This window comes from Silurus meridionalis, chromosome 23, assembly GCF_014805685.1.
Source record: "Silurus meridionalis isolate SWU-2019-XX chromosome 23, ASM1480568v1, whole genome shotgun sequence".
Taxonomy (NCBI): Eukaryota; Metazoa; Chordata; class Actinopteri; order Siluriformes; family Siluridae; genus Silurus; species Silurus meridionalis.
Window position 1 is genome coordinate 9,409,968 of NC_060906.1, and position 14,715 is coordinate 9,424,682.

Here is a 14,715-nt window from a genome sequence, read left to right on the forward strand (position 1 = left end):
CTTAAAAAAAGGACTCATGCCAGTCAGTACAGTGACATCTTAATATACCATCCAAGTCTCATGTGTATACAATGCAGACATTCCATTGTAGGATTTGGCAAACACTCTTATTTTGAGATTTTTATAGTTATTTACTTATATTATATTACATACTTATATACTTATATAGAACCTTGCTCAAGGGCCCAGTGGGAAAGTTGCATTTTCATTACGCTGGGATTTAAATGAATGATCTCTCAATCAAAAATCAAGTACCTTAACCACTGAAGTGCCACTTCCCCTTGAATATAAGTAAATGCATGGTTTCAGATTGAGAAAAATTTACAAGAACCACCAGTCCCAAGAGATATTCATTAAAAAAAACACACACACAAGATGGCTACTCGAAATCACACTACCACAATAAGAAAACATTGCAGAATGACTTTTATTTTTTAAAGACACAACATGGTTACACAAATTAGGAACCTATGACCAAAAAAAATATGATTTGATCTGAATCCTCTATGTACATTCGATATCACAGTACACCATAGGGAGGTGATAAGTGGTTATGTCCAGGGAGGGACAGGTGCCTCTGGGTTTTCTGGTTCTCCTTTGAGGTTACTCAGCTGCTCCACAGGAAAACACACCATAATGTGACACAAAAAAACATAACATAACAAAAACTCAGTGAGAGTTTCAGACCAGAACATGCAGAAGAACTGTATCATTTGATTATAAGTGTATAAGTGGTATTTGGGTACCTTTTTTTATTCAGAATTTTTTTTTTATCGTTTTTTTTTCTTTTCATTGTTTACACATATTCTGTCGATCGTCTCCCATTACGTGGCTATAATGTGAAAAAAAGGGTCTCGTAAATAATTACGTAGAATAAGCCTACAAACTTCCAAGCACATCAACCGATCGTTGTAATTAGAGGACGACCGATTCAGCGGTTCTGCTGATTAATTGGCAGCGATAGTTAATTGCTGGAACTATTAGCTATCGGCGAAAATCCATACAGATAGTTTCCATATAATTTCCACATAGTTTTTCCAGGTTGCTTTATACAGTACGAGAGTGGCCTCTAGAGGCAAATAACTGATGCCACGTGCTGTTTTTTGTTGAGTTTCTTATTTTTTAATTGTTTTTGGAGTGTTACTTTTTTGTTTCAGATTGAATGCATGTCTTTTATTTTCCTCAATATTTATTCATAAAATTAATATATTTATATTTATTTTATCTAGCACATTTTCATAATCCAGGGTTTTTTATTTGTATTTTACATGAAGTTTTATGTTTGGGTTTTTTTTTTCATACCAGTATTCATTTTTAAAAACTACTGGTTGATTAATATGTTATCGGCAAGTACAATCCAACCTAGCTATTGGTACCAGTAAAATCCACCCTCGGTCGACCTCTAATTGTAAATCTAATATTTTTTGTGTAAGTGGGTCTACCAGAAAACGTTTTTTTTCCATATTAATACATAAACAAGTGCGTAATTATTCATACCTACCCGATATAAGAAGTATCCTCTGCTCTGGATCATGCGTGGGGTCTCCTGTACAAAAATAGCACTGTGTTAGATATCCAGCATCAAGCACATGATTATACCCGAGTCCTTATACACAACCAGTTTCCAGTATAATTGCTTGTCATTCATCAGAACCGCTGCTGGAAGGAGACGCAGCATTTGAAGTTTCTAGTGCATTGAATCAGGAATGTCCACATTTGCATCATCTGAAACATCCAAACTGGTTTCAGTTCCATTCTAACGATACATTTACATTTATGGAATTTGGCAGACGAGCTTATCTAAAGTGACCTTACATTTATCTTATTTATACAACTGAGCAGCTCAAAGGGTTAAGGGCCTTGCTCAAGGGTCCAAAAGTGGCAGCTGGTGTGACTGGGATTTGAAATCACGAGTTTCATATCCATAATTTGAAGCCTTAACCACTGAGCTACCACCTCCCCAATAAACAAAGTCCCAAAGCAGCTTTACGGAAATAGTGTTTTAGATGATAAAAAAAAAAAAGTACATCATTAAATCATCAGTTCTTTTGGCTGAACTGTGTGAAACATCTAAAATTCTCCAATCTGCTTAAGCAGTGCTAACGGAAACTTGATTCCTTGCCTTAAATATTTTTGTAACTAAAATAGAGATGTATGTAAAATATATTTTTGGAATAGAAACTATATTAGATAAAGCCAAGCACTATTGTTACAACCTTTGCCATTTCTTTATCTTCAAATGTGTACCCCAAAGCCAATAATAACCACAATATTTATTGTAAAAAATGGCTATAAAATGAGACAGCAGGTGAACATAGTCGAAATGTTTGTAAAGTAAAAGCCTCCAATGTTTTAGTAGTTGTTCAGAGATGCCCAGTGCAGGTAATTTTAGTCGATAATAACCAGGCGGATGGAAAAGAACAGCTAATGCCACTCATTTCGAGGCACACTTTCAACACAATTTCAAGCGAGCAGGAACAGGCGCAAGTGCATTCTGTGCGATCTGTACCTTTTTGCATCGCAGAACAAAATTAACCTGTGGCATCCAAGATCCCACGGATTGGATAGCAATCGCACAAAATCACATGCTACGAGTACAAAACATTAACAATCTAACTAATGAGTGGAAAAAACTGCCTCCAGGGTACGAGCTAATCAAACAGCAAAGGTGAATCCTAACGTATTAAACCGAGGATGCAATTTCCTTTCGCATTCTTGCGAATAATGTCACCTGTTGCTCACAAATGGATGAAAAAAAAAAAACAAGAAGAAATGGGAAGAAAAAGAAGAAAGAAGAAGAAGCAAACCATTATATTATATGTGATGTACTAAAGAACACTGAAAAGAAGGATAGCATTGAATGTTACAGCTTCGGTGAATTACAGTAGTAGTAACTCCATCATCACTCTTGCACGATAAGATGTAATGTCCAAGTGTATAGTACGAAAACAATTACATCTATCTTTGAGATGTAATTGCGAAGAGAAAGAAAGAGAGAGAGAGAGAGAGAGAGAGAGAGAGAGAGAGAGAGAGGGAGGGAGAGAGAGATTAGATCTCTTTATGAGGATGATATCATTCCTGTATCCATTAGAGCAGAGAAAGCATGCAGAGGATACATACATGTGATGCTACTCTTCTGCGTCTTCTGTTGTGGAGCTGCGGTATGAGCTGCAGGAGAGGGTGGAACACAGTGGACTGATACACACAAACACACACACAAATACAGGGACACAAAGAGAGATGACAACCATGAACAACTGCCAGAAAATTAGGATTTGCAGTTGTGGATTGCAAAGAGGACAGAGCATGAAAACACACACACACACACACACACACACACACACACACACACACACACACACACACACACACACACACACACACACACACACACACACACACACACACACACACACACACACAAGCATGTATCCTAATCAAAATCCGGATTGTAATTGCCTTTGAAGATACATGAACTTTGTAGCAAAAGGGTTTGTGTGTTGGTGCAAAAGTATTTTCTCTGTGCCAACACACACACACACACACACACACACACACACACACACACACACACACACACACACATAAATATACACATATATAAAATATATATATATATATATATATATATATATATATATATATACATACTATAGTGTGTGTGTGTGTGTGTGTGTGTGTGTGTGTGTGTGTGTGTGTGTGTGTGTGTGTGTGTGTGTATATATATATATACTGTATGTACAGAACCATAATCTATTCTATTTTCTTATTTAGGAATCGCAGAGTTTACTGTGAAAAGACTTTGCAAGGTGTAGGAACTTAGAATGCAAGTTTGTGTATCTATTATATATATATATATATATATATATATATATATATAAAGAGAGAGAGAGAGAGAGAGAGAGAATATTTCTATAATATAGAAATAAATAGACATAAATCTACGCAGCAATAAAACTCGAGCCAAGTTTATGGTCAGTGTTCTTGCAAAGTAATTGTGCAGTACAATAGAAATGCAAACCTGCATGCAAGTAAAATGTAAAACAAATGTTGTTGTTTAGTATTTTAATATTAGCTCATGCATGATGAAAAGAATTTCACAAGAAATCTTTAAGAGCTTGCTAATGAACAATTTATTCTTTTCAAGAAATAGGGCTATTTCTACTTCTACTGTTCTATTTTATTTTCTTTACAATCCGTTTATTAGTGGGGTTTTCTTGGTTTCTTGGAATACTCACATACTCCATGCAAAGCAGCCACACAAAGTAAGCATCAGGTTTGCACTAAGGGAAGTGATATTAATTGCTCTTTTTAGCCCTGACCATGTGTATTTATAGTGTATTTACACTATATGAACAAAAGATTGTGGACACCTGACCAAAAGATTAGTATCCACTCTTTGAACATTCCATTTTATATTTAGCTCTTATTCGCTGTTATAGTAAATTCCACTCTTCTGGGAAGATGTTCCACTAGATTTCTTGGAGATTTGTAAAGTCAGGTACTGATGTAGGTAAGGTGAGGAGGCCTGGGGTGCAATCAGCATTCATATACATCCCAAAGGTGTTCAATAGGGTTCATAGATCTATAGCAGAAGATCTTTCATGCCAACCTATGTAAATCTTCATGGAGCTGGCTTTGTGCACTTCATGCTGGTCTCCTAGTTCAAGTGAAGGGAAAATGTAATGCTACTGCATCCATAGACGTCCTATACAATTTTGTGCTTTTGTGGTGTGCAGGTTGGGGAAGACCCACATATAGCTAGAAAAGTCAGGTGTCGCAATACTTTTGTCCATTTAGTGTGAATTATTGCTTTATAATATGCAGCTGGAAGTGGAAACAAACACTATGCAGCTTTGCAGTAAAGTGACAAGCAAACAGCAGGCCAAAGAGTAAAACAGAGAGAGAGGAAAAAGAGAGCTCGATAAAAATAACATACCGTCCCATCAGGCAATCCGGGATTCTGCTTAGTGTAATGAAATAAAAACTACGCGAATGCACGTTGAAACAAACACGTTCACGTCGAGACAAGTGCAAAGACGTGCCAAAGGATGTACAAAGAGAGCAAAAAATAGGCATACTCAGAACAAAAATACAAGGACATAGAACAGGTACACAAACGTTTACAGGACCACATAGAAATAGGAAAAAAAGGTGGAGGTTATGATGCTGTTAGACTGTAATCGTGTAAGAATTTGTGTGTATGTGTGTGTGAGGAAGTGTGTGTATATGTGTGTGTGGAGGACCTTACCCTTTTTGTTGTATCTCGAGCTGCCAGCTCCTTTATATATACAAATACAGTGCATGCATCACATTTAATATATACATTTATTTATACAAATAAATCAATAAATAAATATGTAGCTAAATAAAGAAAGAAAGAAATATAAATTAAATAAATAAACAAAGAAAGAAAGAAACTCCTGGCTACAGTATAATTAATATATTTTAATTAATTATATAAATATAATTATATAATTAATTATACCAATAATTATATTATGAATAATTATTAATTATTTAATCAATTATAACTATTTATAAATTATAATAATACTAATAATAATATATAAATTATAGCATAATATTTAGTTAATATAAACTTTTTTTTTTACATTTACAAATATATTTTTATAGCACATTTTATAGCATATTTTTGCTCTACATATCTAAAGCACGAATGACTGTACCTTAGATTTCTGCAACACACCCTGCATCAAGTCACACAGATCCCACAGTGAGTCCACTGTCTGTAAGAGAAGAAGTGCAGGGTTTACAGACAGTTTAATCACATAGTTCTCATGCAAATGGATTGTTTAGGCTTAGAAAGACATTTCCTAAGCTTTTAACTGATCGGCAGTAACTCGTCTTGACCAAAAAAACGCTTATTTGCAACATTACAATTGGCCTTGTATAAAGAGAGACTCACTCACCCTGAGGGGTTGTTCTTCAGGAAGGAGGGATGAGCATGCATTATCTATCTGTGCAGCAGGATACAGGAGGTAAATAACACATTTTTTATGTCAAAAATTTTGCAAACATTTTCTTATATAGAAACAAACAACATTTTTTTCTGCTAATAACCCTGACATTATATAAATATCCCATGAGTCACCAGCATTAAACTATGCACTGAAATGTTTTTCCACATTACGGGGTTGAGATAAGAATGTTTTGACCACCATTACTCCCCCCTCTCTTTCTCTCTCTCGCTCACTCTCTCACTAGCAATTCGTAGTCACTCTTTTCTCCCTCATTTTACATGAACATATTAATCAGAGGTAAGACGGTGCATATACACCCTCCCTGCATTTGAGCAACTGAATTGTTAACACAGATCTTTAAAACAATATCAAGATCATAATTAGAAAGATTTATATAATAGTTTTTTGCGTGTAATAGTATGCTCGTGTGTGTGTGTGTGTGTGTGTGTGTGTGTGTGTGTGTGTGTGTGTGTGTGTGTGTGTGTGTGTGTGTGTGTGTACCTGGTTTAGCAGCTTGTCATTCTCTGTAGTGGATAGACCTAAAAACACTGGAGCACCTTATAAACACACACACACACACACACACACACACACACACACACACACACACACAAATACACACATTTGTCTTACTTTTCTTGTGAGGACTAAGTGAATACTTATATATACACATATATACACTTGATATATACACTTAAATAAAGTTGTTTTTACTTCTTTATTTACTCTCTCTCTCTCTCTCTCTCTCTCTCACACACACACACACATTATATATATATATATAGAGAGAGAGAGAGAGAGAGAGAGAGAGAGAGAGAGATGCCTTGTAAAAATTTGGTCCTCACCAAGCTATAAAAATATCCAATTAACAAAATCAGTTCATTATTTTTACACATTGTATTAAATTTATTGCAAAAGTTACCATAGGACAATAAGTTGGTTTCTTTAAGTAATAGGAAAAGGATCAATCTTGTTTTCCCACTTGTACAATTGTATGCATTATTGTTGTATATGAAGCATAATTCTTATTTCATTTGGACAAATATACTCACTACAGCATAAAGCAAGAGACAAAAGTTGCCAAACCTCACTAGTAAACCCTGAACACAGTGTGTACAAAATGTAGATCAGGGGTGGCCAACCCGCGGCTCGCGAGTCGCATGCGGCTCTTATGTTCCTTTCGAGGTTTGTGTGTGTTTGATTTTTATTGTGTGTGTTCGCTTTGCTCAAGTTCAATACGGTATTTTTAAGACTTAAATGAGCTTGCCCCTACTGAGAAACTTTGCGGTATATCAGACCTTGGCATGAGGCCAATCATAAATTACAGGGATGCTCCGAGAATTTTCGGAAATCCCTAAATCACCGAAACAACACGGCAGAAACACAATTGTAATGACGCAATAAAAAAGCGCAGCTGCACACGGTTATCTGGATAAGAGCAACATGTCTGCGGTGTGTGGAGAGCGATTTACAAAACATGCAATGCTGAAATTTCAAGAGGGGATGTATCTGCAAAGAGTTTCTCCAAGTCAGGTTTAATTTATCACCTGAAATCCAAACATCCCGATTGCCTTCTAAATATGAGAAGAACGCGGCGCAGAAAAGTAAAGTCAATCCGAGCATGCGCACTCCGTCTGTAGAGGACGTTTTTAAAAAGGCAGGAAAGTTTTCCAGTGATGGTGCCGAGGCAAAAGGTATAACACAAAAAATTATGGATTTCATTGCGATTTGAATTGAATTCTCATTTCGGTGCATCCCTAAAATATTATCGTTGGTGTGGCCCTCTGACACAATTCAGGTTTCTCATGTGGCCCCTTGTAAAAAATTAATTGCCCCCCCCTGCGGTATATTCATCTCACGCACATGCGCATTTGACGAAAATACCGTATTGAACACGCACATAAAAAAAACACAAAGTCTGTGTTTTCTACCCTGAAACACGTGAAAGAATTGCTTCGAGTGGCAACAACGGAATAATAGGCAGATTTGAAGGGGATTGTTCAAGGCAAGGAATGCCAAAAGTCCCACTAAGTAACATGCATAGTAAAAGAAAAACGCTATTGTAAATTATTATATTTTTGTTTGTGGACTTGGTTAAACAGAGTTTGTGTGTCTGAGACAGTGCACACAATGTTCATTGTTGAAAATGACTGTCCTGTGGTCTTAGAACTGTAGGAGTCAATTTCTGTCATTATGTTGGTGTGTGACATTTACAATAAATCTGGCTGAGCAGAGGTGTGTGTGTGTGTGTGTGTGTGTGTGTGTGTGTGTGTGTGTAAGAGGAAGGGATGGGTGATGTTCATGTGCCCATGTGTATGATGTAGCTCTTTGCGGTAACACAGTCAAAAATGTGGCTCTCGGTCTCTGACTGGTTGGCCACCCCTGATGTAGAGCCTTGAAATTTCAATTCAGTAATACTATAGTCGATTTAGTGCTGTGAATGTAAACACAACCCTGGAGAATGTTCACAAAAAACTCAAACAATGTGCATAACCAGTGTGTAATTTTATTTTATTATTCAATTTAAAGCAAACTGAAAAACACTGTCTGAATACTGAGATGGTGAAAAATCACCCAGATTATTACAATTATTATTATTATCATTTATTTGACTCACCCAAACACATACAATACTCACACACTGATCCGTTTCTCAGAATGTAAACACATATTAATGCTGTATGTTAATAAAAAAACATCAAATGTTTTTGCTGTTGTGAGAACATGCATTTTAACTGATTTAGGATGCGCCATTGGGAATGACAGTGGAATAACGACCGAAGATTCCTGAGCCTTTTCCTGAGTCTAGACTTGAATATAACACTTAATTATATAAATTGTCTTAATTGCAGGATGTGCTACTTGCAGGAGAAACTCAGTCGCTCCAAAGTGCGCACGGAGTCTCCATAACGCGCACGCACTTCTATCCATATAGCTAAGAAGCATGTGTGTTTAAATAGATAGAAAGAGATAAAGAGATAGTAGATCTGTACCTGGGCATGGTGGAATAGCTGAGATGAGCAGAAGGGCGAGTGCAAGGTAGGTGCCGTGTGAAGGATTCATTGCGCCTTTGCCGCTTTCCAAGGATCCTTTGCGCCACTGGTTGGTCTTCATGCTTTCCTCAAGCGGCTCTTCCGTGCTCCTGGCACGTTTTTTTTCTTTCTGACTTTCTCTCGCTTCCGACCACAGGATATGAAGGCTTGAGGTCACACCCTTTATCGCAAACTACATCAGGAGATCTGCGTCACTGCTCCACGCAAACTTGCAATTAGCTCTGTACGTGAGCTGGAGTTATGATGTCTCTCTGTTGTGCTTTTTTTATGGACTTTTTAGTATGAACTAAGTCATATCCACTAGATTTGGCTTTATATATTTAAGCAATTAGGTCACATAAACCTTCATATTAAATAAGAAAATAAATCAGGATTTCAGACTATAAAAAGCTGATGTCATATCAGAAATCTGCTTTCATGCTCCAGTAAATAAATTGCTTCAGAACACTCTTACATATAATGAATTGAGTCTATAATTTATTGCCTTTCAGAAAACAAGACAATATACTGCGTATTGTATTTTTAAAGAAACAACGAATACCACACACTCAGACATAATTTTCTCAAATGAGGTCCAGCAATTGTTTGTTTTTTCTTGTATTGGCTCTCTTATTTTTAATGGCTCAGATTTATTAGACCTCGCTTTTAAAATGGATAATAAAGTTGTTCTGTTAATTATACCAAGGGGTTTTCTGTAACGTAGTCATTGGGACTTTGACACACATCTTTATGAACACTAATATTGATCCAGCTGGCAGTGGTAATCAGAGTGTAGTGGGAGATGAGATGATAAAGGAAAGATAAAGGAAATACACAAGAGAGGTAAAAGGCACTTGGAGGGAGCATACATGCAGGGTAGAAATTAAATATATTAGACAGGTAGGTATTAAAACATTTTTCGTTGAAATACATACACATTCATTCAAATATTTGAGAAGCAATCTGAAAATATTTGTGTTTTATTTGATTTAATGAACAATGCATTCATTTTAGGAAAAGACCTATCATGTCTAAAACTAAGTGTGTGTGATGCATAATTGCTTGCTTTAACAGTCACATTGAAGAAAACACTGCAAACAGTCAAGCTTTAATCAATAAATAAATAGGACCCTGTTTTTTTTGTGTGTGTGTTTGTTTGTTTTTTCAATTTAAGCCTGCACGACACTCAACACTTAGGTCAGGTCATGCATTGTAGTCATCTGTTTTTTCTTATCTTTGTGCACAGTGTGTGTGGTTGTGCTCTGATTGAATGGTGATCATTCATCTATTTTCAAAATTTAAAGTAATTCTTCAATTTTAGTTTTTCCACATTTAAGGTTTATTAAGCCAAGTGTGACTGTTGTCTACAATTGGTCTTCTCAACCCCCAGATACAATATATTAAGATATGTTTAATTCAGAATTAAATTTATTAGACTCACAGCTGATTAGCTTATCAATCTAAGACTATACTATGCAGCAACTCCAGAGAAACTATGAAGGACACTAGTAACTATGAGAGTGAGAAATGTGGGACCTGGGAGATTAGTGGGTTGACTTTATTTTCAATGACTTAGTGATGAGATGAGATAACTTGGAGATGACTTATCTTTAAGCAAATCAAGAAACTCTGATGATGCCATGTCTGGATGAGTCCTGGAGAAGTGGGCTTTTGCATCTGAGGGAGCATGTGTTAAGCTTAGTTTATAAATATGATGAATTTTTTTCCCCTGAAATTTCATGTACAATACTTTTTGATATACACACACACACACACACACACACACACACACACACACACACACACACACATATATATATATATATATATATATATATATATATATATATATATATATATATATATATATATATATATATACATACATACATACATACATACATACATACATACATACACAGAAGGTAGTTTGACATGAGATGTCATTCTATCATTCGTTTTATTTGCGAGTGGATAAAAACTTAACTGGTCAAACATATTGTCACAAAATACCAGGCGTCGGAAACCATTAATAAAAAGCAAGGTGAAGTTTATTGATTCGAGAGTCCAGAATCTCGCAGACAGAGTATACGGAGGGTTGGTCCAGCACCTCAGGGGGAGGTGGATCGTTAGTCACTCCAGGGTTTTCTGTGGTAGAGGGGAAAAAGGGTTTTAGGAGCGACACAAGAAAAGTAGGGTGGATGTGGTACCTAGAAGGGAGGTTGATCTGATAGTACATGTTGTTGACCCACCTTAGAATTGTGAAAAGCCTGATATACCGCAGCCTGAGCTCCTTACAAGGCAGTCAGAGGTGCAGATTTCAGGTAGACAACCATGCTGTCTTCCACTCATCGCTCTTACGTACGCGCACTAGATTGTAAGCGCTACAGAGGTCTAGCTTGATGAACACTCTTGCCCCACAGAGATCTTCTAGGGTGGCCAGGACCAGAGGGAGAGGATAAGGGAGTTGTGCAATTTGGGAGTTGAGATTACAATTACTCCCCCACCATCCTTTTTTCCATGAAGAAGAAGCTGGAAGATGCTGGAGAAAAGTATAGGTGATAAAGCCTTGTTGTAAGGTGGTCTGGGATGGATAGCGGGTAGATTCGACCCTTCAGCAGTTTGGCACCCTGCATTAGGTTGATAGCGCAATCCCATGGATGATGAGGGGGTAGGCGAGTGGCAGCCTGTATGCTGAACACATCCTGAAAGGACCGATACTCAGAGGGGACCTTCACTTCCTTGTGGGTCATAGGACTTCCAATTTGTGTGGAGGTAAGGGAAACTAGGGTTGGTCATGGTTGGGGTAGGTTGTGCAGACATCGGTTCTGGCACTGTCGGCTCCACTCAATTATGTCACATGGGTTCCAGGAGAACCGAGAAGAGTGTCGTGAAAGCCAAGAACACCCGAGAATGATGCTGGCGGTAGAGTGTTCTAGAACCAGGAACCGTATCTCTCTTGATGGAACAGTCCCACTTGTAGAGTGACAGCAGGAGCACAGTACTTCACCCAACCACATCCTAAAGGCTTTCCCTGGATGGTCTCTATAGGGAGTTCTCAAGTCCCTCTCTCCCGGGCCAGGTGGAGGCGCTCCAGACATTCTTGGTAGATGAAGTTTCCAGAGTAGCCCGAATCAATAAGGGCCAGGACCAGAAAGGATAACATAAAGGTAATGATTTTGAGAAGCAATTTAAATAAGTTTACGGCACTTACCGATGGATGTGGGGGTCTGACAGGGTACTGGTGTATAAAGTGACCAGGATCTCCACAGTACAGGCATGCCCCCTCTCTCTCTCTCTCCTGGACAGTTGTTTGGCCTTGACCTGCATGGGCTCTGGTTCAGGGATAGACAGAACAGTGGGGTGGAGTGATGGTTTAGCCTCACGGGGTTGACAATTAGCCAGCCCCTGAGAGACAAGTATGGCTCGCTGGATGAATGCTCCCAGAGATCCTATATGGCCATCGCCATCTTGATGTTCCGGTCAAGCCCTTCGACGATACAGGGCGAGTAGGGCGGCTTTATTCCAGCTGATGGTGGTGACCAGCATGCGGAACTGAAGGCTATACTCCGTTAGCGTGGAATACCCTTGGCGATGAAAGAGTTGGTCAGCTGTAGTAAGTGACACGGTGGCTATACTGAACACCTCTGCAAAGTGACTGGTAAATTGGATGTACGAGGTGGTAATGGCAATATTGGTGTTCCATATTGCTCTCGCCCATGATAGAGCCTTCCCCGGTTAGCAGCGAGATGAGGACCGCAACCTTGGAGCGATCGGTGAAGAATTTGGCCGGCTGCATTTTGCCGCTGTATTTGGCCACTTCTCTGGAATACGAAGCCGGAAGAGCCATTGGGCCGCTGGAGGCGGGCGGTGCTGCCACGCGAGCAGGAGCCGGGGCTGGAGCAAATGCTTCCCGGTTTCCGATGCCTGGTATTCCGTGAGAGAAGACTGATCTCCATTGATCCCCATTTTCGGTCCGATCCTGTCACGGTGAAATTTATTGATCTTAACAGAACAAACAAAGAAGTATCAGAGAAGGGAGTGTTGGAAATAATGAACTTAGCTGAAGCGAGGTTCTTGAGAAGGGTAGCGAGGAATATGGGAGACAGCAGGGAACGTGGGATCCGTGGGAAGTCCAAGTGATCTGAGAAGGTATACTGTAGATCATACAGCGAGTGAAGGGGAGAGGGATCTTTTAAAGGGTGCTTGATTAAGGGAAAACAGGTGTCGGTGATTAGTAGAAGGGAGAGGCTGAGCGGGAGTGCTGAGCGCTAGACTGTAGCCTCAATTCTCTAAAGCTGCTTTGAGACAATGTCTGTTGTGAAAAGTGCTATAGAAAGAAACTTGACTTGACTTGACTTGACTTGACTAGAGGGGGGCATGGCTGGTGGTTCTCTGACACACGCAGCAAACCACCAATCAGGGTTGAGCACATGCTCTGTTTTAAATCTACTTATCAGTAACATACAGTTCAGCATCAGTTCAACAGCAAGCAGAACATTAAGAGAGGAATAAAAGATGGAAGAAACTACTGACTCGAACTTGCCACAACACCCGTGACCTTATTTGTGCAATTTTTTTAAGTAGCTAACAATCAGTTTTTAAATAATTAATATTATTCTTTTAATAGATCGGTGTGTTAAGATTAACATTAGAGTATTTTAACATGAACTGTGTTGATTAAAAGTCTGTGACTAAAATGATAATAGGAACATTATAGCAATAATAAATCATAGTACTTTGGATTTTTATGTATTACATTCGAAGGTAAATACTTTTGAACTTTTACTCAAATGAAAGCTTAAGGGAGCACTTTTACTTTTATTGTAATAATATTTTACCTAGTGTATCTCTACATTTACATAAATACAAGGTTTGTGAACTTCGTCCACCACTGCCAGAGAGCATTCATTCTCAAATAGAGCTAGTGACTTCAAGTGACTTGAGCAACAGCAAATGTAAGCAACAAGATGTGGGCGTGTCTAGCAATGCGAAAAAGTTGCAAAAAAATAGATAGCATGGAGCTATTTTGTGTTCAACAGCTTCTAATGGGAGTGAGGACAGTAATGTAATTTTAAGTATTGTAAATGTAATCCATCTTTGAGGAAAGATAGTTGTGTCAACACCTGATAAAATTTAATATGATTTTGTAGTACAGTGACTGGAGACCTGATGAGTAAACAGAGCAACTCTTGTAATTAATCTTTTTAATATTTGATTCAACAAGTCTGGATGAGATATTCAGCAAATATTGGCATTTATAATCAATTTGATATATTGGACTTGAAATTAAGACGTGTTCAAATGCACATAATCCTGTGGTCTTAATACAAGAACGTGCCATCAGAGAAATGTGTCACGTGTTTTGAATCGCATGGGCTCAGCAGAATGATATAAACACACCACAGCATATGGAATTAAATAAATCATTATGAAGATGAGATGATATTATTAACTTTCTGTGTCCACACACAGTTGGATGGATGTGCAGCTGGAATGTAATGTGGGAATTAGAAAATATGTCTAAGACTCATCTGTACTTTTATTGTGCATAATCTCTCAGGATGACTTTCACATTTAAACAGCACATGTAAATACTGTGTGTGTGTGTGTGTGTGTGTGTGTGTGTGTGTGTGTGTGTGTGTGTGCGTGCGTGCGTGCGTGCATTTGTGTGCCTTATAACACACCGGAGGAATAAG

At 38.1% G+C, this 14,715-nt stretch overlaps 1 protein-coding gene across 6 annotated transcripts; it reads right to left on the minus strand.

Annotated features, from left to right (window-relative positions):
- Positions 1-407: 407 nt before the first annotated feature.
- On the minus strand, positions 408-9,174 carry nmu (neuromedin U). Of its 6 annotated transcripts, XR_006923851.1 has the most exons (10): positions 8,978-9,173; positions 6,486-6,541; positions 5,934-5,981; positions 5,691-5,750; positions 5,252-5,281; positions 4,940-4,987; positions 3,121-3,195; positions 1,502-1,546; positions 747-832; positions 408-611 (listed from the first exon to the last, which is right to left on the minus strand). XR_006923851.1 is itself a non-coding variant. In XM_046835677.1 (9 exons), exons 1-9 carry the CDS (start codon positions 9,096-9,098, stop codon positions 552-554), a joined length of 543 nt encoding a protein of 180 aa, XP_046691633.1. In that variant the 5' UTR covers positions 9,099-9,174; the 3' UTR covers positions 408-551. The 6 variants fall into 6 exon arrangements, 3 of the variants coding, with proteins under 3 accessions (XP_046691633.1, XP_046691636.1, XP_046691635.1); XR_006923853.1 differs by lacking the exon at positions 4,940-4,987 and having other exon boundaries at positions 3,121-3,168; XR_006923852.1 differs by lacking the exon at positions 4,940-4,987 and having other exon boundaries at positions 8,978-9,171.
- Between the last annotated feature and the right edge of the window lie 5,541 nt (positions 9,175-14,715).

Coding starts and splice junctions, on each gene's coding strand:
- nmu (XM_046835677.1), bottom strand. CDS start 9,098: ATGAAGACCAACCAGTGGCGCAAAGGATCCTTGGAAAGCGGCAAAGGC. Junction 5,282..5,690: donor GTGTGTTGCAGAAATCTAAG/GTACAGTCATTC, acceptor GTATATATAAAG/GAGCTGGCAGCTCGAGATAC. Junction 612..1,501: donor GAGGATACTTCTTATATCGG/GTAGGTATGAAT, acceptor CCTGTGGAGCAG/CTGAGTAACCTCAAAGGAGA.